The following is a 20916-nucleotide window of genomic DNA, read 5'->3' on the forward strand; positions in this document are numbered from 1 at the left end:
GGAGTGTCCCTCTTTGATAAAGCCAAGAGCTACAGATAACAGCGAGGATTCATCAAAGACTTGTCATGAAATCCATTAAGTTTTGATGCTGCGCGTTTGAAGAAAATTTTATTCATTGTCCACGGTGCCAGATAGTAATGAACCAGTCTAAGCCTGACTGGAAGGGGAACTCTACAGTCTTCTTTATTGCTTTTTTATATGATGCCTGAACACACAAGTAATTCACTGATTTACGGTTTTTATTTTCTCATACTGACGATGTTTGATTCTGGATTGTGTGTGTTGTTACACACTACATTAGGTTTATTTCCCAGTCGGGTAGAACATGTATAGTCAGGCTTCCACACATCTTCCCACCAGCTTCTCTAAGCATCATACATGGTTTGACATGCTCATGGTGGGCTGGGACTTCCTGGCAGAGCCTTTCCTCTCCAGACAGGAAGATGTTTGAGCTGAAAGCACTCAGGAAGCTCCACTGACAGGGAAAAGCACAACTCAAAAACGCACAGCAATTTAAGAGACTGAGGGGGGAAGGACTGACGCAAATACTGTAAGGAGAAGAAATTCAACACAACATGCATCAACTTTGAAATCAGGCAGAAAAAAAAAACACCTGATTATTATGTCTTTAGATGTAATTGACAGAAGAAAGAGACGAAAAGATGGAGGGGGAAGACAGGAATAAACAGTTTAATTTCAGGATGTGAAGAGGGTAATAAAATTTTCCATTTAAAATTATTGCACCATCTGTGGTAAAGTAATCGACAATGAAGCCTCCTTTAACCGTGGAACTTGAAAATAATGCATTTTCCTGGTGTTTGTAAAACACTGAACTATTCACCATCTGAAAATAGTACTCTTTTAAATTGAGCTAGTCATACGGTGGGCGCTGTGGTGCTTCAGTGTACGATGGGTTTGATCCCAGCTCATAGCTGATGCTGCACTGCTCTCTCTCTCGCCCACTTTTCCTATGCTCTCTGTTATCTAATGACCCATAAATATCAAAATGCACACACTTTATAGCTGACCACTCAGATGAAGAGACATCTTTCTTTCTAATCAAACCTCAAGCCTTCCACAACAGGATCTGGCTACTCGTGCTGCATAAAGACTTCCAAAAGTACCATAGATATCACAGTGAGGGTAACATAAGACACGGGCTTGGCAGACATATGGTGTGGCCAGAGAGAGGACAACGCCTGAAGATAACAATACTACAGAGCAATTCAATGATGTTATGGAAGATGAAGCCCTATAAGATTCATTGCTTGCTTTCAACAAAGAAGCTCAAAAAACAGCTCAGCACTGGTCCCAGTTAGTGCCTCTCATGGTTGAGCACACATTCAGGTAACTGAGGCAACACTTTCTCTTAAGAGACACTGTTTAAAAAACGTAGGTCTGAAGGTGTTTCCAGGACACTCTGGTAAACGCCTGGATGAAACAATTATTCCATCCGCTGAACAATTAAAAAAAAAAAAAACAGCTTTAACCCATTTTTCAATTTGCAACGAAGAATACCGCTTCCCAAAACAAAGATGGCAGCCTATCGGCCAATGAAACATACTGGAAAACGGCTAAAAAAAATCGTAGTTTTTGAATATGCCAATATTTCAGTCTAACTAGTAGCAAGTGGTTTGAACACGCCTTCTGGAAGAATGTGTGGATATTGAATGAATGTGTGCTAACTTTAAACCTTGCCGCGCAAATTACGCCGAGCAAAACACCAAACAGCAGACGTTAGCGACTGACGTTAGCTAGCTGGTGAGCTAGCTAGTGGAGCATTTAGCAAACACAGACAAAGCTGCTTCGGGAGTTGACACCAAACCGAAAACGGAACTAAAAGACAGTGACGTGACTTACGTTCACCAGGTATCCAGAAACACAACTCTGAAAGATGAAAAGTGAAAGATAATGTTGCTCGGTAAATAGACAGCTGTTCGCTAACAAGGTCGCCATGTCAACTTAAAACAAATTTTTGTCCGCCGCCCCCAAGTGGTCAAAACCATCAATTACACCGTAATATGTGACTTGATGGGAGCTTAAGATTTTTTCTTTTGTTTATATCACACTTTATTTTTATGGCAGATGCCAAACAACACTGCCACCAGAGCATTTAGATGCAGTCACACATTTTGATAGCTGTGATTTCAGTGTACAGAGATTTCTGACCCATCAGATTCTGTGGTACCAGAACAACATGAGCTATATTACCTTTACACTGTGGAGTTTGTGCTATCACAGTTATTAAAATTTATGATTCTCTCTGTGACTGATATCTGAATACAATGCATAGCTGTGTTTGCATGCATGTGGCTTTAAACACTGTAATATAACAATGTTAATATAATTCTAGTAGTATAAGGATCATCATTTTTTTGGATAACAGCTGTCAACATTTGTGATCCTGTAAAAAGTCCCATGGGGGGGGGGGGGGGGGCAATTTCTTTTATAATACCTATTAAAATAAAGGATGGGATTAAGTATGATTTTTGAAAAACCCTTTACAGCAACAATGCAGCAGAAACTCCAATCCAGGTCACAGAATCTGACGGGTTACAGAGCATGGCGTAACAACAACTACTGTTTACAAATGCTGGAAACCTCTTTCTTTTTTTTATTGTTGCATGTGTCACCTGTTTTGCAAGAAAAAAGATTTAATGTGCACCTCACAGAGAATTGTATACAGAATTTGACATCAGTAAAAAACAGTGAAAGTCACTTATGCCTTGAACTGGCCAGGATACAACACGGCACTGACTGAATCAGAGGCTGTGGGGCAGAAATTGGGTTTAAAAAGGCACACACGCACACACACACACACACACACACACACACACACAGCCTTGTCTTTGTTACGTTGTAAGGACACAAGACAAGAACATGCAATGTGGGATCCACCCTTTCTGAAGGTTGTACAGCACTGAAAAAAATCAGGCAGTATCCTGTAGTGGATACCAACACAGCTGTCACTTCAAATTATCAATTAGACAAAGTAAATTCCTTCACCTGACCAGATCCAGCCGTGTGGGGACTTGTCAGGGTTTTAGTCATAAGTGGGGTCAATATACACACTGTCTGGGTTTTCTGTCTTTGTGGGTTTAACACACAGTCAGGTTAAACTTACTTTGTGGAACATGACATTCATCTGCTGGAGCCTGGTAAGTTATGAAAAAATTAAGGTTCTTAGGTTAAGTATTTGGAATTCAATACAATATTGATTAAGTCTTAAGAACTATTTGTGCTACTACAGTATTATTATATTGTTAGTCTTTTAACCTGCTGTGGTCAATTGTGTAAATAGTAAACTTTTAACAGCCATACATGCCAACCACTGTCTTGTCATTATGTTCTGAGCATTAAAACCTTACTATAGATTAGAGCTCTGGGATATAATTCATGATTAGAATTTGCTTCAATACGAAACCTTGTATTAAGAACTCATAAAAGGTATCACGATTTAAAGTCGTCATTATTACAGGACAAAAGTCCCAAGACTTTGTAACAACATCAGTCTCATAAAAGTATTATTAATGAAAACTGTCAGACCAAGGTTCTTCAGACTCTCTACACACGTGTTGCTGTATTACCAGTACAGTCCTGTATTTTTTAATTTTGCTGAATTTAACAGATTGCTCCACAACTTAGGTTGTTGGATGAATCTTAAACATCAAAATCTTTATTTACACTTTTGTATGCAATTATTAAAATGTTAAAAGTCTTGAACAAAAATACCAGAGCGCAGGTTTGACCAAACAACAATAAAACAAACAATAACAACAATAAAACACTTATCACAGTCGCTTTTCCCAGGGACACGACATGAAGTGATGAAGAACATCATGTGCTTCAACAGCACGGACATCCTCTTTCTCCCACATTCTTAAAAGTTTGGCGACCTGTAAAACATTCGATAAAAAAGTATAAACATTTGTATTTCTCCATGATAGTGTTTTTTGAGGAACAAAGGCCAAGGACAAATTAGGGGGTTCTTGTGTGGATGCAATACTGTCCATAGTATAAAGTGGAAGGGATCCATAGACAGACACAATATGTTCAGTTTTGTGTTTTTTAATAGGTCTTTTAGCCCTGATTCCATTTCCTCCCATTGTGTGCAATCCACAAACAGAAGGAAAACAAGTGGAATGAAGGGCAATCAATGAGAGAGAGCTGCAAACAGCTGTTTTTACACACCTCCTCTGCTGATTTTGATGCTCTGATTAATAAAAGTAAATACCTAATCCCTTGTTTGTAATGACAGCTTTGGTTAGTTTTAACAGTGAGCACTTGTGAAACTGCCCAATGTGGTCGAGGCACTGTGGATTTTTGATGCATTCCGAGAGTTTTTGTCTACACCTGAACTGCCAGAACAACAGTCTCCTGATTTACAAATTAAGCACAAACGATGCTTTATCGGTTAGTCGGTGCAAATGGAGGTGGATAGGCTTGCTATGTGCAAATGTTTCTTTATTGAAAACAACAACGTGTAGTGTTTTATTTCACACTAACATTCTCACTTTGAGCAGTCATTCACATTTGAAGCAAAACCTCAATAAGCCTCAGAGGAGGCACTGGCAGTCAATTGTCCAACCTGAAGAATAAGTTTAACATCATTTCAACTCAACTACAATGACTACAGGCAGATACAAAAGACAAAATGTTGAAATGGTTCCTGTATCTGACTCATAATCATTCTTACTTTTGAAACTTTCAAGTTGGCTCTGATTTCTGTCATAAATATGTCCCCTAACTGGAACCTCCTCACTCAAGAACAAGTAAAGGTGAAGTCTGGCAGGATAAACTGACCTGTGACCAACTGCTGCTTTGACTAGTAGAAGGCAAACTGACCTCAGATTCAAGGACATGTGTCATACATGGAGTTTTTTAAGTTTATAGACACAAAAATGAAATGAATGTAATTAAATATGCACAATATTATTCACTTGGCGTGGACCCCACAACTACATGAGACCTGACAAGTGTGTGTGAGAGGTGTGTCTAAAAGCCCAAAGACTGGACCTCACAACTACAAGAGACCTGACAAGTGTGTCTGCGAGAGACTGAACTACATTAAAAGACCAAAACCAGCATGTGCTTACACTGACCTTAACACAGCCAAAATGTACCTTCAAGTGCACACACTTCAACAATTAAAAGCTTAAAAACTAAAGTAATAACAACCAAAGGACATGTAAAACAATTCAGACAAAAATCTGTACCTGCATCTGGGAGCATGGAGATCCCTGAGGGGCTTGTTCGGCAGATGTGGAGAGTTCAGCCTCAGAGGAGGCACTGGCAGTCAACTGTCCAACCTGAAGAATAAGTTTAACATCATTTCAACTCAACTACAATGACTACAGACAGATACAAAAGACAAAATGTTGAAATGTTTCCTGTATCTGACTCATAATCATTCTTACTTTTGATACTTTCAAGTTGGCTCTGATTTCTGTCATAAATATGTCCCCTAACTGGAACCTCCTCACTCAAGAACAAGTAAAGGTGAAGTCTGGCAGGATAAACTGACCTGTGACCAACTGCTGCTTTGACTAATAAAAGGCAAACTGACCTCAGATTCAAGGACATGTGTCATACATGGAGTTTTTTAAGTTTATGGACACAAAAATGAAATGAATGTAATTAAATATGCACAATATTATTCACTTGGCGTGGACCCCACAACTACATGAGACCTGACAAGTGTGTGTGCGAGGTGTGTCTAAAAGCCCAAAGACTGGACCCCACAACTACAAGAGACCTGACAAGTGTGTGTGCGAGAGGTGTTTCTAAAAGCACAAAGACTGGACCCCACAACTACATGAGACCTGACAAGTGTGTCTGCGAGAGGTGTTTCTAAAAGCCCAAAGACTGGACCCCACAACTACATGAGACCTGACAAGTGTGTCTGCGAGAGACTGAACTACATTAAATGACCAAAACCAGCATGTGCTTACACTGACCTTAACACAGCCAAAATGTACCTTCAAGTGCAAACACTTCAACAATTATTCATAGAGAAACAGCTTAAAAACTAAAGTAAGAGCAACTTAAAGACATGTAAAACAATTCAGACAAAAATCTGTACCTGCATCTGGGAGCATGGAGATCCCTGAGGGGCCTGTTCGGCAGATGTGGAGAGTTCAGCCTCAGAGGAGGCACTGGCAGTCAACTGTCCAACCTGAAGAATAAGTTTAACATCATTTCAACTCAACTACAATGACTACAGGCAGATACAAAAGACAAAATGTTGAAATGTTTCCTGTATCTGACTCATAATCATTCTTACTTTTGAAACTTTCAAGTTGGCTCTGATTTCTGTCATAAATATGTCCCCTAACTGGAACCTCCTCACTCAAGAACAAGTAAAGGTGAAGTCTGGCAGGATAAACTGACCTGTGACCAACTGCTGCTTTGACTAGTAGAAGGCAAACTGACCTCAGATTCAAGGACATGTGTCATACATGGAGTTTTTTAAGTTTATAGACACAAAAATGAAATGAATGTAATTAAATATGCACAATATTATTCACTTGGCGTGGACCCCACAACTACAAGAGACCTGACAAGTGTGTGTGCGAGAGGTGTTTCTAAAAGCACAAAGACTGGACCCCACAACTACATGAGACCTGACAAGTGTGTCTGCGAGAGGTGTTTCTAAAAGCCCAAAGACTGGACCCCACAACTACAAGAGACCTGACAAGTGTGTCTGCGAGAGACTGAACTACATTAAATGACCAAAACCAGCATGTGCTTACACTGACCTTAACACAGCCAAAATGTACCTTCAAGTGCAAACACTTCAACAATTATTCATAGAGAAACAGCTTAAAAACTAAAGTAAGAGCAACTTAAAGACATGTAAAACAATTCAGACAAAAATCTGTACCTGCATCTGGGAGCATGGAGATCCCTGAGGGGCCTGTTCGGCAGATGTGGAGAGTTCAGCCTCAGAGGAGGCACTGGCAGTCAACTGTCCAACCTGAAGAATAAGTTTAACATCATTTCAACTCAACTACAATGACTACAGGCAGAACAAAAGACAAAATGTTGAAATGTTTCCTGTATCTGACTCATAATCATTCTTACTTTTGATACTTTCAAGTTGGCTCTGATTTCTGTCATAAATATGTCCCCTAACTGGAACCTCCTCACTCAAGAACAAGTAAAGGTGAAGTCTGGCAGGATAAACTGACCTGTGACCAACTGCTGCTTTGACTAATAAAAGGCAAACTGACCTCAGATTCAAGGACATGTGTCATACATGGATTTTTTTAAGTTTATGGACACAAAAATGAAATGAATGTAATTAAATATGCACAATATTATTCACTTGGCGTGGACCCCACAACTACATGAGACCTGACAAGTGTGTGTGCGAGAGGTGTTTCTAAAAGCCCAAAGACTGGACCCCACAACTACATGAGACCTGACAAGTGTGTCTGCGAGAGACTGAACTACATTAAATGACCAAAACCAGCATGTGCTTACACTGACCTTAACACAGCCAAAATGTACCTTCAAGTGCACACACTTCAACAATTATTCATAGAGAAACAGCTTAAAAACTAAAGTAAGAGCAACTTAAAGACATGTAACACAATTCAGACAAAAATCAGTACCTGCATCTGGGAGCATGGAGATCCCTGAGGGGCCTCTTCGGCAGATGTGGAGAGTTCAGCCTCAGAGGAGGCACTGGCAGTCAACTGTCCAACCTGAAGAATAAGTTTAACATCATTTCAACTCAACTACAATGACTACAGGCAGAACAAAAGATAATAAGTAGTTCATGGAGAGAAAAGTGACAGTAATGTAACTGCATGTGTACAATATTATAGGGCTGCAACTAACAATTATTTTCATCATCAATTAATCGATGTTGATTATTTTCTCAATTAACTGATTAGTTGCTTGGTCCATAAAGTGTCAGTTGTTTTTTTTCTAATTTAATAATCATTTAATTATCGATAATTATCGATTGACCGATTTAGCATTGCAGCTGTACAATACTATTCCCTTGGTGTGTACTCCACAACTACAAGACACCGACAAGTGTGTGAGAGAGGTGAAGTTAAGGTAAATAAACCTTTTACTACATTGTATAGAGCAGGCATCTCAAACTCATTCCACAAAGGGCCGTGTGGCTGCAGGTTTTTCCTCCAACCAATCAAGAGGATGCAGTCTGACCAATCAGCTGTCTGAAGACTGAGATCAGCTCATGAAATGAGTCAAGTCTGGTGTGCTGCTGCTTGGTTGAAGAAAACCTTCAGCCACTCGGCCCTTTGTGGAATGAGTTTGAGACCTGTGGTATAGAGTAACCTTTACCCGAGAGTGCAATGCTATCCTGAACCAGGCAAAACTTAAAATAATGTTCACATTCATGCCAATATGCACCGTCAACAATCTCTCTTCCACTCGAAGAGAGTGGAGTCAAAATTAATGTTGCTGCCAATCATTGACCCATCTCAGGGCCTAAGAATAATAATGATAATAATCAAATAATTCTTGAAATGTATTATCTGGAAATCATTTTAGCTTTGTTTTTTTTTTCTATAAAAAAAACAGTGGATACTGGCATCTAAAGGGTTAAAATCCCCAAAATATAATTAATATTTGATATGTATATTTCAGGCCGAAGTAGTTGAAAAATATTGAATCATCTAAAGTGGAAGAAAATATGAATATGTTTTTACAGCAGTTTTTGGGAAGTTGACATTTTTTTTGTCATTATGGACAAATGCATTAGTTTATTGAAGGACCTCTTTATTAATAAATCAGCCGCAGGGCCGTCAAAAATAAGCTGGCCTGTCTCGTTGTCAAGCCACACTTTCACCATTAATTTCATGTCAAATCAGAATGAATCCCTCCTTGAGTTACATTAATCACACACTTGTTTAGTGTTTTATTAATTGAAGCAATGATGAAACTGACCATACTAACCACCGTTTTAACCTGACACGTGCCAGCAGCGACCACACTGTTAGCCAATTAGCCAGCTAGCCAATTAGCCAGCTAGCTTGACCTCGGTAGCATAACGTAGCTGTCCCTCCAGTTGGCTTACTAACTGTTTGAAAACGTAACCACCTCTGTTACTAGCAAGAAATGATAACTGTGGTAATTCACTCGTATCTTAATGTTCACGTAGCACAACTTACCTTTTCACAGACACTTGTCCCAGCCATCCGCACACACCAACACGCCCACGTAAATTGCTTCTCTCCACGTTAGCTCCTCACGTGAGTCGGGTCAAGGAGCGCTTGTTTTGTATAGTGAGCACATCCTGTAAGGGTGGTAATGCTGTCGTCTGTAGGACTCCGCCGTCCGCCAACGCAATCTTATGAGGGGCTGTGCAAGCCATAATTCATTCAGGCCCTCTCACGTACTGTCCTTTCACAGACACATATTTTTACTCTCACATTAATTTATTTTCATTCTTACACCAACACATTTTTATTTTCATATTTATATATTTTTACCCCGCGACCCCAAAAGAGATAAGCGGCATAAAAAATGGATGGATGGATTTATATATTTTTACTCACACATTCATACATTTTACTCTCATATTCATATATTTTCACCGACACATTCATACATTTTGAAAGCTGAATTCATGTTGTTTCACCATTTACTATAACATGTTTCTTCATTTAGAACCATGGCAATCATCATCATCATCATCATCATCATCATCATTATGTTAAGAAAAAATAATTCAATTCAATCTTAATATTGAATTAATTAAGAACTCTCTCTGTTTCCTGGTGGTTTGTGTGGCTCCAGTTCGAACCCTTGTCCATAACACTCATATTTAGATATTTTCACTCACAAATTCATACATTTTGCTCTCATGCACATGTGGCCAATGTATATTTAATATTTTGAATAATATATGTATATAAGAAGAAGATGTATGTATGTGTGAGGGACAGAGTATAATAGAAAAGGAAGTACAGTGGAAATGGAAGGCAGGTCATTTTATCGCACTTTGATTGACTGAGAAGTTAGACCAGGGTCATGTTCAGGTCAGATCAGCATGGACAGGAGAGATGAGGCTGCAGCAGGCCATTGGGGTTTTAAGAAATATTTTATCTTCCCCTGAGACTGTCACATCTTTGTCCTTGTCCATTGAGTGCCAGAGAACAGGCTCATCTGCACCTAACATTACTCGCAGCGCAGTGGAAAGTGAGATGAGAGAACTTTTCAGGCCTCACAACTCCCAAGTCGCTTCAGCGGGCCAAGTGGCTAACATTACACTCGGCCAAACTGGAGGATTGCGGCAGTCTTTACTATATCAGACTCAGCAACACTTTGGCAACTGGAGCTCCCAGGCAAGGAAGAGGTGAGAACAATGTACATGGCAGCTTAACAGGAAGTTATCAACCTACTGACTGTATAATCCTAAATCTAAGTTTGCTAATTTAGCAACACACTTTGGCACCACAGTCAATGTTGCAGTATTAGTTAATGTTTTCAAAAAACATGTCCATAGTAAAAAATAATAAGGGTTAATTAAAAAATTAATCAAATGACAGAAAATATTGGAAGCTATTTTGTATTTATAAGCTGACCATAAGAAGGGTGTTGATTTGTTAGTTTTTAACAGGGGGGATGGTCCAGTGGGATTTTGTTACAGAGGTGGCTTGGCCTGTTGGTGTATTGCAGAACAAACACTATATTATAGCAATATTATAGGAATACTACAGGAAGCAGTGTGTAAATGATCCTCTCACTCTTCTGCAAATACATGTTGCTATTTGTCATTTTCAGGATGAAGGTGACACTAGGATAGACTATATAGACTACAATATAGTATAGACTTAAGTATTTATAGTACATAGGCTAATTTAGAGAATATTATAGATCCGAGATGAACAGAACGGCCGAACTGAGAGAAAAGGGCGCAATCACAAATCCGTCTACTACTACAGGGCCATGGATTTATCAATACACAGCACAGGTAGGCTACTGATCTTCCAGAGCCATGGTCAGGGTCATAGATTCTAACTTGCACAAAACTCAGTCAGATAAAGGATGAGTCAGCAGACTAGACTGACATGTTCAACTAAACAACCCCTCTGCCCCTGCACTCTGCCCACTACTAGGGGACGGAGAGGTGAGATGGCAGGTTACAAGGGGGAGGCATTGTGGTAATTTTGTTAACAAGTGGGATGGCATCCCCCCTCATCATCCCTCAAATTGCCGACTAAATGATGCTCTCTCTCTCTCTCCCTCTGAGGTTACATTACTTTTGACTGAATATCCTTTATTAATGTATGTAGCAGTAGCTACATTACCCGAGGAAAGCACTGGTTAAGGTTACTGTTATTTTGGTTAATAGATTTAAGTTGATGAGCTTAATCTTGCTAGAAAAGGTCAGTTAAAGGCTTTGTTGTGTATGAGTCAGTACTACAGCATTGTAGAGCAGGTGAGGATGGACATGGCTGACACTCTTGTGTATTTTAAGTTAAGGCTATTCCTGCATTACCTCCAACTTGGTACCATTGCGTTGTGTAAAGTGTAGCAAATTACCCTCTAAGAAAGACTAACAAGGGTATAAGAATGGAAAATAAAGATGCATTGTTCTTCTAATAACTAATAATTCTAATAACAGTGATATGGCTTCACCCTAGATTGCAGTACAGTTTTCTTCTAATGAGCAGCAAATTACCCTGTAATAAGGTGAAACTATGTTGAATAAAAACCCATTCAGTGTAGTATCTGATTGTTTTATAAGCTGTGTCTGGTATATATTGTAGTTGCTTATATTGTATAAATAGCATAGGCCCTCAAGCTATGTTGGTGGCATTAAATGTGGTGTTTAAATATATTTGGTTGTACTGTGGCTAATTTGGATTGAGTAAAATACAGAAGCAGGCTCAGTCATTCCATATCAGAATATTGTCAGAACTACAGACCATTGTCACATTGTTCAGTCCTAAGTGATGGTAACATTAGCAACTCTTATTGCCTTATTTCAAGTAAAAACAGTATTATTTTAGCTTGTTGTAGGAGAGCCTTTTATGCTTTCTACATCTATGTTCTTGTTCATGTTCTTGTTTTGATAGGAGTTACGGTTAAGTCAGCATAAGCCCAAATGTGAGACTAGTGCAGAGGCAGAAAATGGCTGTTTTCCCTCCACGTTTCTGTCTGCCCCTGTCTATCTGACTGGGGGGCCCCTATCGTCAATGGCAACCACCTCAAGTTGCTGTGGCAACCTCTGAGCCTCAGTCCTTCTCTGAGCACTCCTCTGCCACACTCACAAACACATATGTAGCTTCAGCTGCAGCTATGTGGCTGATTCAAATGATCAACTCGTCATCAAGCTCTGCAGTGGCTTGATAACGAGCCACTAATCTTATCTTACTATTACTGGTGAGTTTGAAATGGTAGTAATGTAATGAGTGATATTGTTCTGTTAGCATTAGCCACAATGCTAACAGCGGCTAATGCTAACATGAGGTCCTATGAACTTGTTGGTGCATACAGGTTTGACTTTTCATATCAGGTTGTTGTGCTAATATGCTAATGATTAGCATGCTAATGCTAACATGCTAACCTACAGTAAAATGATTCTTAAATGCATTCTAATGGTGTTTGAGATCTTTTCAATATGCTATTTGACATGCTAATGTTAGCTTGGCATTAGCCGCTTTTAGCATTGTCATAATTTACACACTCCGGCAGTAGCCCCCATGGTCCTTTCGAAATTTCCCCAGGGAAATTAACATCAGGATAAGATGAGCAAGCCTTGCACGTGTATTTCCTGGTTTGAGGATGACTAATTGTAATTTGGCTGCTTGAGCATGCTCAGTAAGCCGAGTGTGTGTGAAAAGTGTGCTTGTGCATTACCGGCCCCGACCACTAGAGGCCGATACTGAGTTACTTCTGCTAAGCACACTTAAGCACACTGTGTTGGTAAAAGTGCATTGTGAGGTCATGCCTGAAAACTTTACAGGGCATTATTTTGACCTTCTTTTCACTGAATTAGCTGTTATCGTTGTGGGGTCCAGGATTTTGGACCCCACAAAGATTTTGGACCCCACACTGTGACTGTGCTGTCAGGTGCTGGACCCCACCATGTGATAAAGACAAACACACACACACACACACACACACACACACACACACACACACACACACACACACACACACACACACACACACACACACACACACACACACACGTCTTTGCTTCAGCTATTTGAAATTACAAGCGGCTCCTGTTCTGACGGTTGGACAATGGGGGAGGAAGAGTAGACGATGATCGTTGACTTGGATGACACGGTTCATGTAATATCAAGACCCTGGTGAATTCACTGCGGCACAGAGCACAACACTGACACCCATCTTCTCTCTCTAGCGCGCACACACACACACACACACACTGACACACAGAGCAGTGGAGAGAGGAAGAAGGCGTGGTGGTCTTGTAACATCCTGCACAATCCTAATCCTGACAGCCAGGGTGGAAATCAGAGATCAGCTGGGATTCAACATCTGATCTGTCAGGGAGGACTGATCACTGTCCAAGGTGCTGAAACACACACACACCTCTTCCTCTCTCTGCTTATATTTCTCTCTCATACACACATTCCCACAGACAAAGATACAAATGATGTCAATGAACAGATTCACTGAACTCCCCTCAAACATCCCCCCCAGTGAGCAATGGGAGAGACAGGTCAGGTGTTAGAATAATGACCCTGCAGGAGCTTTGACACACCAGAGAACAAGAGGACTGGCAATTACCCAGAAGCTACAATAAAGAAGACCCTCACACCATCATCTTAAACACCATCTTTTGCAATGAACGCCATCAGCTCAGGCAATTCTAACCTATACTGACCTTTTACCTTTATTGCTGTGTGAGTAAAATGAACCACGGAAACATCAAGTAACAACAGTAATGAGAATTCACTGTAATGTCACTACCTTGGAGGGATGTCCAGAGAGTTACACCTATTCTTTCTGTGTCTGTTTTAAGTGGTTAATATGCTTACCATCTACCATATAAGTCCATGCCCTGACAGCTGGATGTGTGTGATGTTAACACCTTATTTCAAGCCTGTTTCTATTAAAGCACATAACATGAATATGATGTAGTATCACAAATAATTACATAACAAGCGCAAAAATGATGAAATAAACTCCCATAAAAGGTTGGATTTTTGTGTGGCAGGCTAATCTTATAAATCTTACAGGCTGATGATTGTGTTTTAGGTTTCTCTTTCTCTCTTTCATGTGAGCATTGTCTGGTTTCTCTCCGTGGATAAAGAGGCGCATCAGAGCGCAGCGCGTCTCCGCTGACCGCTCATCCAGGAGGGGTTTCCCCAACTTTTTACGCAAGCAGGACCACTGATTGTCCGCCACCACGTCGTGTGACAGAAATCAGATCCTACAACGCTAAACAGGCTGATTCAGTTTCAGCGCATGCAGGCTGTAACACAGAAACGTTGCAGTTAAAGATGCCCTACCTCTGAATGTAACTTTGGCGATCCTGTCACCTCTTCCCCGAAGGTGAGCGACCGTCTTCAGGTGAACCATTAAAGACATCATTAGTCCACACTGGTCAGGGGAGTGTTTTCACTCCACACAGATTAAACTTGAACCGGTTTGGTGCAATCTGTGTTTAGTGATCTTTAGGTGAGCCTCTCCTTGCGTCCGGATACAACAATCCTTTTTTTCCATGCGGGCAGCATGTGGAGGAGTTTGCGTTTTATTTTCTCATCTAACAGAAACACAAATGGTGAACTAATTACAGGCTCCAGTTAACATTCTGTCTCGCTCCGTGCTGCGTGGCTGCTGGGTCTGTCGCGCATCTCCGGGCTGGCACTTGGTTTTACTCTGCCAGTCGTGCAGGAAGGGCGGGGGGTGGGCTTCAGCTTCAGCGAGGGGATGGTGGATGCTCTAATTGTATATCAGATCAGTCCAGTCCTGGGATTTGAGAGAAATCTGCTTCCTCCTTTTCTCCATTAAGTAGAAATCCTCCTGGATGATTTAACAGATTTATATTGTTTGTCTTCACTGCAGACTTAAAGAGGAATTTGAAATATATTCATCTGTTTCACAGTAAATTCTTAAAAGACAGAAGGATTGTACAACATGTAGCTTAAATACTAACGCTCTTTTAATGCTTGTCATATGGTACGACGATGATCTTCTAAAACTTGCTGTATTGTAGGATTAAATCTTATTCTTTACAACAGATGCTGAATAAAATACCCTTTCCAGGCGTCTCTTTGTCCCCTTATCTTGGGGTGAGGGCAAGTAAATTCAGGGGTCAAATTAGCCAGTTGCTCCCTGTCTGATGCTGGGCAGTTGCTCTGCTCTCTGAGAACAGAAATCACATCTTACTGGAGGCTGAGGCACTGTAAGCCATGTATCTGTTACAGGGAAAGACCAGCAGGGAGGCAGCTGTGCCAAGAGCCCTCAAAACTCCAGTCCAAGTACCTGTCAAGGTCCTGAGGGGGACCTCTAGAAAATGAAGGATAACTCACTGGTTCACCAGATGTTTCTGGTGAACCAGGTCAAATTTACTCCCCGTGCAACATTTTTAATGATTTCCCGCTCAAGAAAAAGAATGCATGCAAACCTGACACTGAATTTCCCCTCATAGCATATAAGAAGTGAAAAACTGAAGATGCCATCAGTTTCTTCAGGCATGCAGCTATTTCCAGGAGCAGCACAGTTGCACTGATGGCAGCAGGGGTCCTCTCCTCTGACAGCGCTGTGATGTTTCTGGTCCTCAACATCCTGGCAGCCACAGGAGCACACTCAGCACAGCTTACCGGTCCTGCCAAGATATGGAAGTGACTGTCAGACAGGACAGAAAATGGCCCCATGTGTTAATACACGCTGTGTGGCAGCGCAGTGTGACACTTTGACGTGTATACTAGAGTCTAAATGAGTTCAACAGCACTGAAGACTACATCCTGTTGTATTAGACTGCATTGGTTTTAGCAAGGTGTACCTAATAAACTGGCAACTGAGTGTATCTCTAAAAAGAGTCTAGGACCAATTTTCCCTGTACGCCTGCTGCTTCTGTTTACTGAAACTGATGATGCAATGTTTTGTCTTTCTCTAAACGAAAATTAGGGAAAGCTACAAAGAATGAAAGAGCTGGTTCAGCAAGTCATGTTTATGAGGGAGGAGAAGCACCAGCAGACTCCAAAGACTGCATGTACCTTTAAGAAGAATAACTGCGTCTTCAAACCTGGTTAGATGTTGACCACGAACAGCCTAAAGTGACACCTTTGGTTTACACAGATGACAAAAGATGACATAAGAATCGAAGTGAAACCGCTGTTAGAAGTGGAGCACGACGCTCATTCTGCGTTAACACCATTCATCTAAACTCAGCCGGACAGTCAGTCTGACTTGATACAGTTTATCAGCAGAGATGGCCTATTTCATCACAAGCATCTTGTCACCTCGCTCGGGGGAATTGTAGCAGAAGCTGACATAAATAACCTCAGGCATGTGTATAACAAGACAAGACACTGTGTACTTACTATACAGAGCTGGCTGAAGCATCACCTCTCCCTTTCCTTCTGTGTGTGTGTGTGTGTGTGTGCACATTTTGTGGGAGTAAGAGAAGCGAGACAACAATCTGCTTCGATAAGATTTTTTTTTAGGTTAGTTATAAAATGTATAACGTTTTGTGCTGACTCATGCACTATTGCAGGCTGCTGCAGTTGCATGTGTGTGTTTGTGTGTGTGTGTGTGTGTGTGTGTGTGTGTGTGTGTGTGTGTGTGTGTGTGTGTGTGTGTGTGTGTGTGTGAGAGAGAGAGGCTACCACAGACTCAATCACCACCAGTAATGAGTTTATGAAGCTAAGGCTTTCAGCGCGAGGACAATATAAAAAAGACAAACCGCAACTACTTTATTGGCCCCTGGGGGCCCTGAAGATGATCACTGACACATCTATTGATCCTGTGGCAATTCTGGCCCCTTTTTTTCAGTAATACATACAGAAAAACAGTCTGAGGAGCTTAGGTTCTTCTCAGTACTTTTTACAGAGCAGTTACACTATCAAATCCCCAATTTCCCATCTGACCTCCTCAGACTCTGACTCTATACAGTCATTCATGAATTCATTCATGAACAAGTGATGATTGAAATCTTTTCCCAGTGTAGGTGAAGATCCTGGCCAACAGAGGGAGATGTTGGTCCAGAGTAAAACTACCTACAGACTAGCACGCAAAGCCGTGTTTTGTCACTTGACGCTGCTTGAAGAGCCAACAGAGACACATAGATCATTAATTAAGAAGTCATTCACAGATCTGAGTTAAACTTCCAGTTCTTTCAGTATGAATGAGAATATCACTGAGAGATTCACCTCTGAGCTGTGAAAGGAAAATAAATTCAGTAATTGCCCATCTGTCAGATTGCTGCTGGTCTTGTGGGACGTTTGCTGTTATAAGAAAAGGGTCAAGAGGTTTTACAGCAAAGCGCACGAGAAAACGTGGAGAGCTCTCACATGCAGAAAGTCTGACTTCAGCGTGGCTGTAGCCATGGGAAAAGCAACGAAGATTCTTGGATGTTCAGTTGAAATTTCTACAGTATTTAATGCTGAAAGTTTACAGGACTTATAATGGGTCTAAATCAATGTACCGTCACAAGTGTGCATCATTGGCAGAAGCAGATCCTCAGGTTCATTATCTTCACTATGTGCGTTTTTTAGCCTTATTGGAGCAGACAAGCATATTAAAACAAACAAGTAATAACAAATCAACTGTTTTAGGCAAACCTCTTCCTAACAACATTTAACTACACACAGAATTTGAGATGAATCTTAAACTTTACTGATGCTGCTTTCTTGCACACAGCTTTTAAAAACGTGGCTTGTTGCTCCATCTAGTGGTGAGATGACTTCCTTGGGAAATGGATGTATTTGTGCACCCTGTCTCCACAAATTAGCTCATTAGTTGGAGTATTTGGCTCACAGCAGAGCTGTCTCACACCTGGTGAAGTGGTGGTGTCGTGGAAATCTATCTTAAGTGGACCAGTTGTGCAAGAAGAAGAGTGGAGCAGAAGGAGGCAGGTGGAGCTGGACTGCTTTAAAAAAGGTTTTAGATAAGAAAGTAAACTAACAGTAGAATTAAGATTCCTGTGCTTTTGAGAAGAACAACACAGAACCTGCATACATTCTTAAACAGTTAGCAGATTCAGGAAGAGCTGATGTGGTTTTGAGCCTGGACAGCATCTTTTTCTGGCCCTCATCAGTTGCTTACACCCTGCAGTCTTTTTTTTCTCCCTCCACCTGCTACCAGACCTTCAGTTTTGGATGAAATCAGTGCCGCTCCCTGAAGAGGGAGACATTTTGTCAATTTTATTCGATCATTCTATCCAAGAATCAATGACACCCTGCAGCCACCCCATGTGCACGTTTAAAGATCTGAGCAGCATAAAGAAGGCGCCTTTGTAATGAGATAGAAAAATAGCATTTGAATAAATGACACTGATGAGAGTCTGTAAGTCTTCATGCGTTGACAGCATTCTGATTCAAGCCTGTTTAAGGCCACTTCAGAGGGTGTAATCACTTCTTTCAAATGGAGAAATCGACTGGAGGAGTATGGATCTGATTTGTTTCTGTTTTTGAAACTTCATTTGTAACCGACATTAAGAAGCCGCACGTTCACATTCACGGTGAAAAGCAGCAGCCCCATCGGAAGTGAGGAGGGGAGGGCTGGTGCGTCCCAGCCCTCTGCATCCAGCGGGTGCGTCGCTCCGCAGCAGTAGCGCGCCACACTCACTATGGCTTTAGCCGCAAGCAGGACGCTCTTGGCGCTATTCGTTACGTTTTGCGCACCAGGATGCGGATGGACAGGTAAAAAAAGATTCGTTTACTCTCTCCTGAGCAGGTGCACCGTTTGCATTAATGTGTCGTTCAGTTTGGTGATTGTTGCTTTCTGCTCTTTGACCCGATTTCAGTGATGAGGGACAGATGGTGCAGCGTCTAACTTTGTGCCGTGTGTTCGCATTTTTAGTGCAAATGTAATAATTTCTTCTCTGAGAGTTGATATCGTGATTTTTTTTTTTTTACGGAAAAAAATAGAGAATGTGTGTACGCGCGTGCATGCCTGCGTGTGCACGCGAGCCTTGAACGTTTCCACATCCCCAGTTGCAGATGTCATTTTTCATGAAAAGCTTAATTGCAGCTAGAACACATTAAAATATCGAATTTCGAGTGTAAAGTTTGATTTATCATTTGTGAGAGAATGACTTAAAGTGAGCAATTAGAGCAAATAGAGAGTTACAGTGAAAATACTGTCGCTGTTACTTTATGGGGGGAAAATGTGATGCTGGCCACTTAGCAGCAGTCATGGAACAAGTCCTTACCTCATACAGTAGGCACATCCTGGAGGAACTGTGATCGACAAACTGGAAGATGGTGGCACATATCAGGCTGCATCATGAGAGAACAGTGCTGTGCTTTCTCATGAGGGCTATCATGACAAATTGCTGACTGATCTGGCTGATGGTGGAGATAAATGACCTGAAATTAAGTTTCATGGGAGAATAGAAGTGGTTTCTGTCACGCTCCCTCTGGACAGAGTGGCTTTGCTGCATGCTTTGAACGTTATATCAATGATTGGCTGTTAGGGATGGGTGAAATACTCCTGATAGCAAAATGCTTTTTATCCACTCGAAAGTTTATTTTTCAATTTTGAATTTATTTCACAAATTTATATCAGATGGACGCAGCCTTTCTGACAGGCAGAGACCGCAGCAGTTGTAAAATCATTTTTCAGGGAACGAAGCCCACATTCTCCAGACAGTGTAAATATCCAAAATATCCAAAGTGCCATAAAGCCAGAGAAGTTTTGGAGGACAGTAAGTGAACCCTTTTGAGTTTAGTTTAAAGGCCAGATTACAGCCAGCCTTTCTTTTTTCCTCCCCTTTACTCCAACATAGTCAGTGCACTTATATTGTCAGTTGATCTGTAAGCACTTAGTGCATGAGGTCATTGCTTTCTCTGCATATAGGCAGCTGTTATTTGTTGTGGTCGTTTCCTCTGAGTCTTTTCTTTTCCGTCTTTTAGGAAGCATTTTCAGCGCCGCACTTTTTCTGCAACACCCTGCTCCACATTTATTCACTTATACACATTCACACCTGGGAGCTACTTAATGCAGCCACAGTTCACTGCTGTGGGCCACTGAGCGGCTCCGCTGGGGCAGTCTGGAGGTAAATGCCTTCCCCTCGGGCATTTTGACAGTAGTTGCTAAGGAAGAGGAGGGTGTTACTCATTAACTTTCTCCACTCACATGTCATCAGCTTGGCAGTCCAAACTTCTTCACGATTCAATTCAGCGGTGGCTGAAACTGGGCCCGTGGGAATATCTGGACACCTAGGCGGGAGCAGTGCAAATAGAGAGGACTGAAACATTGTGTATTTGGATAATAAATAATGTCAACTTCTTCCATGCAGCCACAGTCCATCAACCCCTGGAGAGTGTAGAGAGTAATTGGGACAGAAAGCGAGGGGAAAGAGGGAATCATGTCCTTGCAGGCCAGTGGAATTTAATTTGTCTGCCCCACTTAACATGCTGCAATCCTGCAGCAGCACCTCATGACAGACATCACAGAAAGCCTTCAGAATCAGGAATTTCATAACTTGAACTTTTTTGCATTGCTAACATGACAGTTACAGAGATTTAGATGCAGCAATATTTTTCATATTTTCCTCAACACTAGGTGCATTTGATCGCCAGACAAAGCTTGACCCAGCACCCCCACCCACCTGCAGCTGGGCTGTCTGTCAAACTCGGCAGCGATGGCATGTCTCGTGTCATGATGTCATCTCTAACCACCGTTCGATTTGTTTAAACAAGTACCACCTGGGCCATGATCACACCTGTCACTGCTCAGGAGGCGTCAGCATACTAAGTGTGTTGCAGGAAGATATGGCATAAACTA

At 41.3% G+C, this 20916-nt stretch overlaps 2 protein-coding genes across 18 annotated transcripts in view; one reads left to right on the forward strand and one right to left on the reverse strand.

Moving 5' to 3' along the window:
- otofa (otoferlin a) overlaps positions 1–14843 on the reverse strand; it is an 84162-nt gene extending 69319 nt beyond the window's left edge. For 12 of the 17 annotated variants that reach the window (XM_070987844.1, XM_070987842.1, XM_070987841.1 and 9 more), the window contains exon 1: positions 14472–14819. In XM_070987844.1, the coding sequence (XP_070843945.1) occupies positions 14472–14553 (82 nt within the window). In that variant the 5' untranslated portion in view covers positions 14554–14819. Of the gene's footprint in view, positions 1–14471 lie in introns of all 17 variants that reach the window. The other 5 variants (XM_070987838.1, XM_070987839.1, XM_070987834.1 and 2 more) reach the window with 2 other exon arrangements.
- Positions 14844–18754: 3911 nt separating this feature from the next.
- Positions 18755–20916, forward strand: part of fndc1 (fibronectin type III domain containing 1) — a 34727-nt gene continuing 32565 nt past the window's right edge. The window contains exon 1 of the mRNA XM_070987333.1: positions 18755–18827. Coding sequence (XP_070843434.1) covers positions 18755–18827 — 73 coding nt within the window. The remainder of the gene's footprint in view (positions 18828–20916) is intronic.

Source organism: Chaetodon trifascialis, chromosome 19 (assembly GCF_039877785.1).
Source record: "Chaetodon trifascialis isolate fChaTrf1 chromosome 19, fChaTrf1.hap1, whole genome shotgun sequence".
NCBI lineage: Eukaryota > Metazoa > Chordata > Actinopteri > Chaetodontiformes > Chaetodontidae > Chaetodon > Chaetodon trifascialis.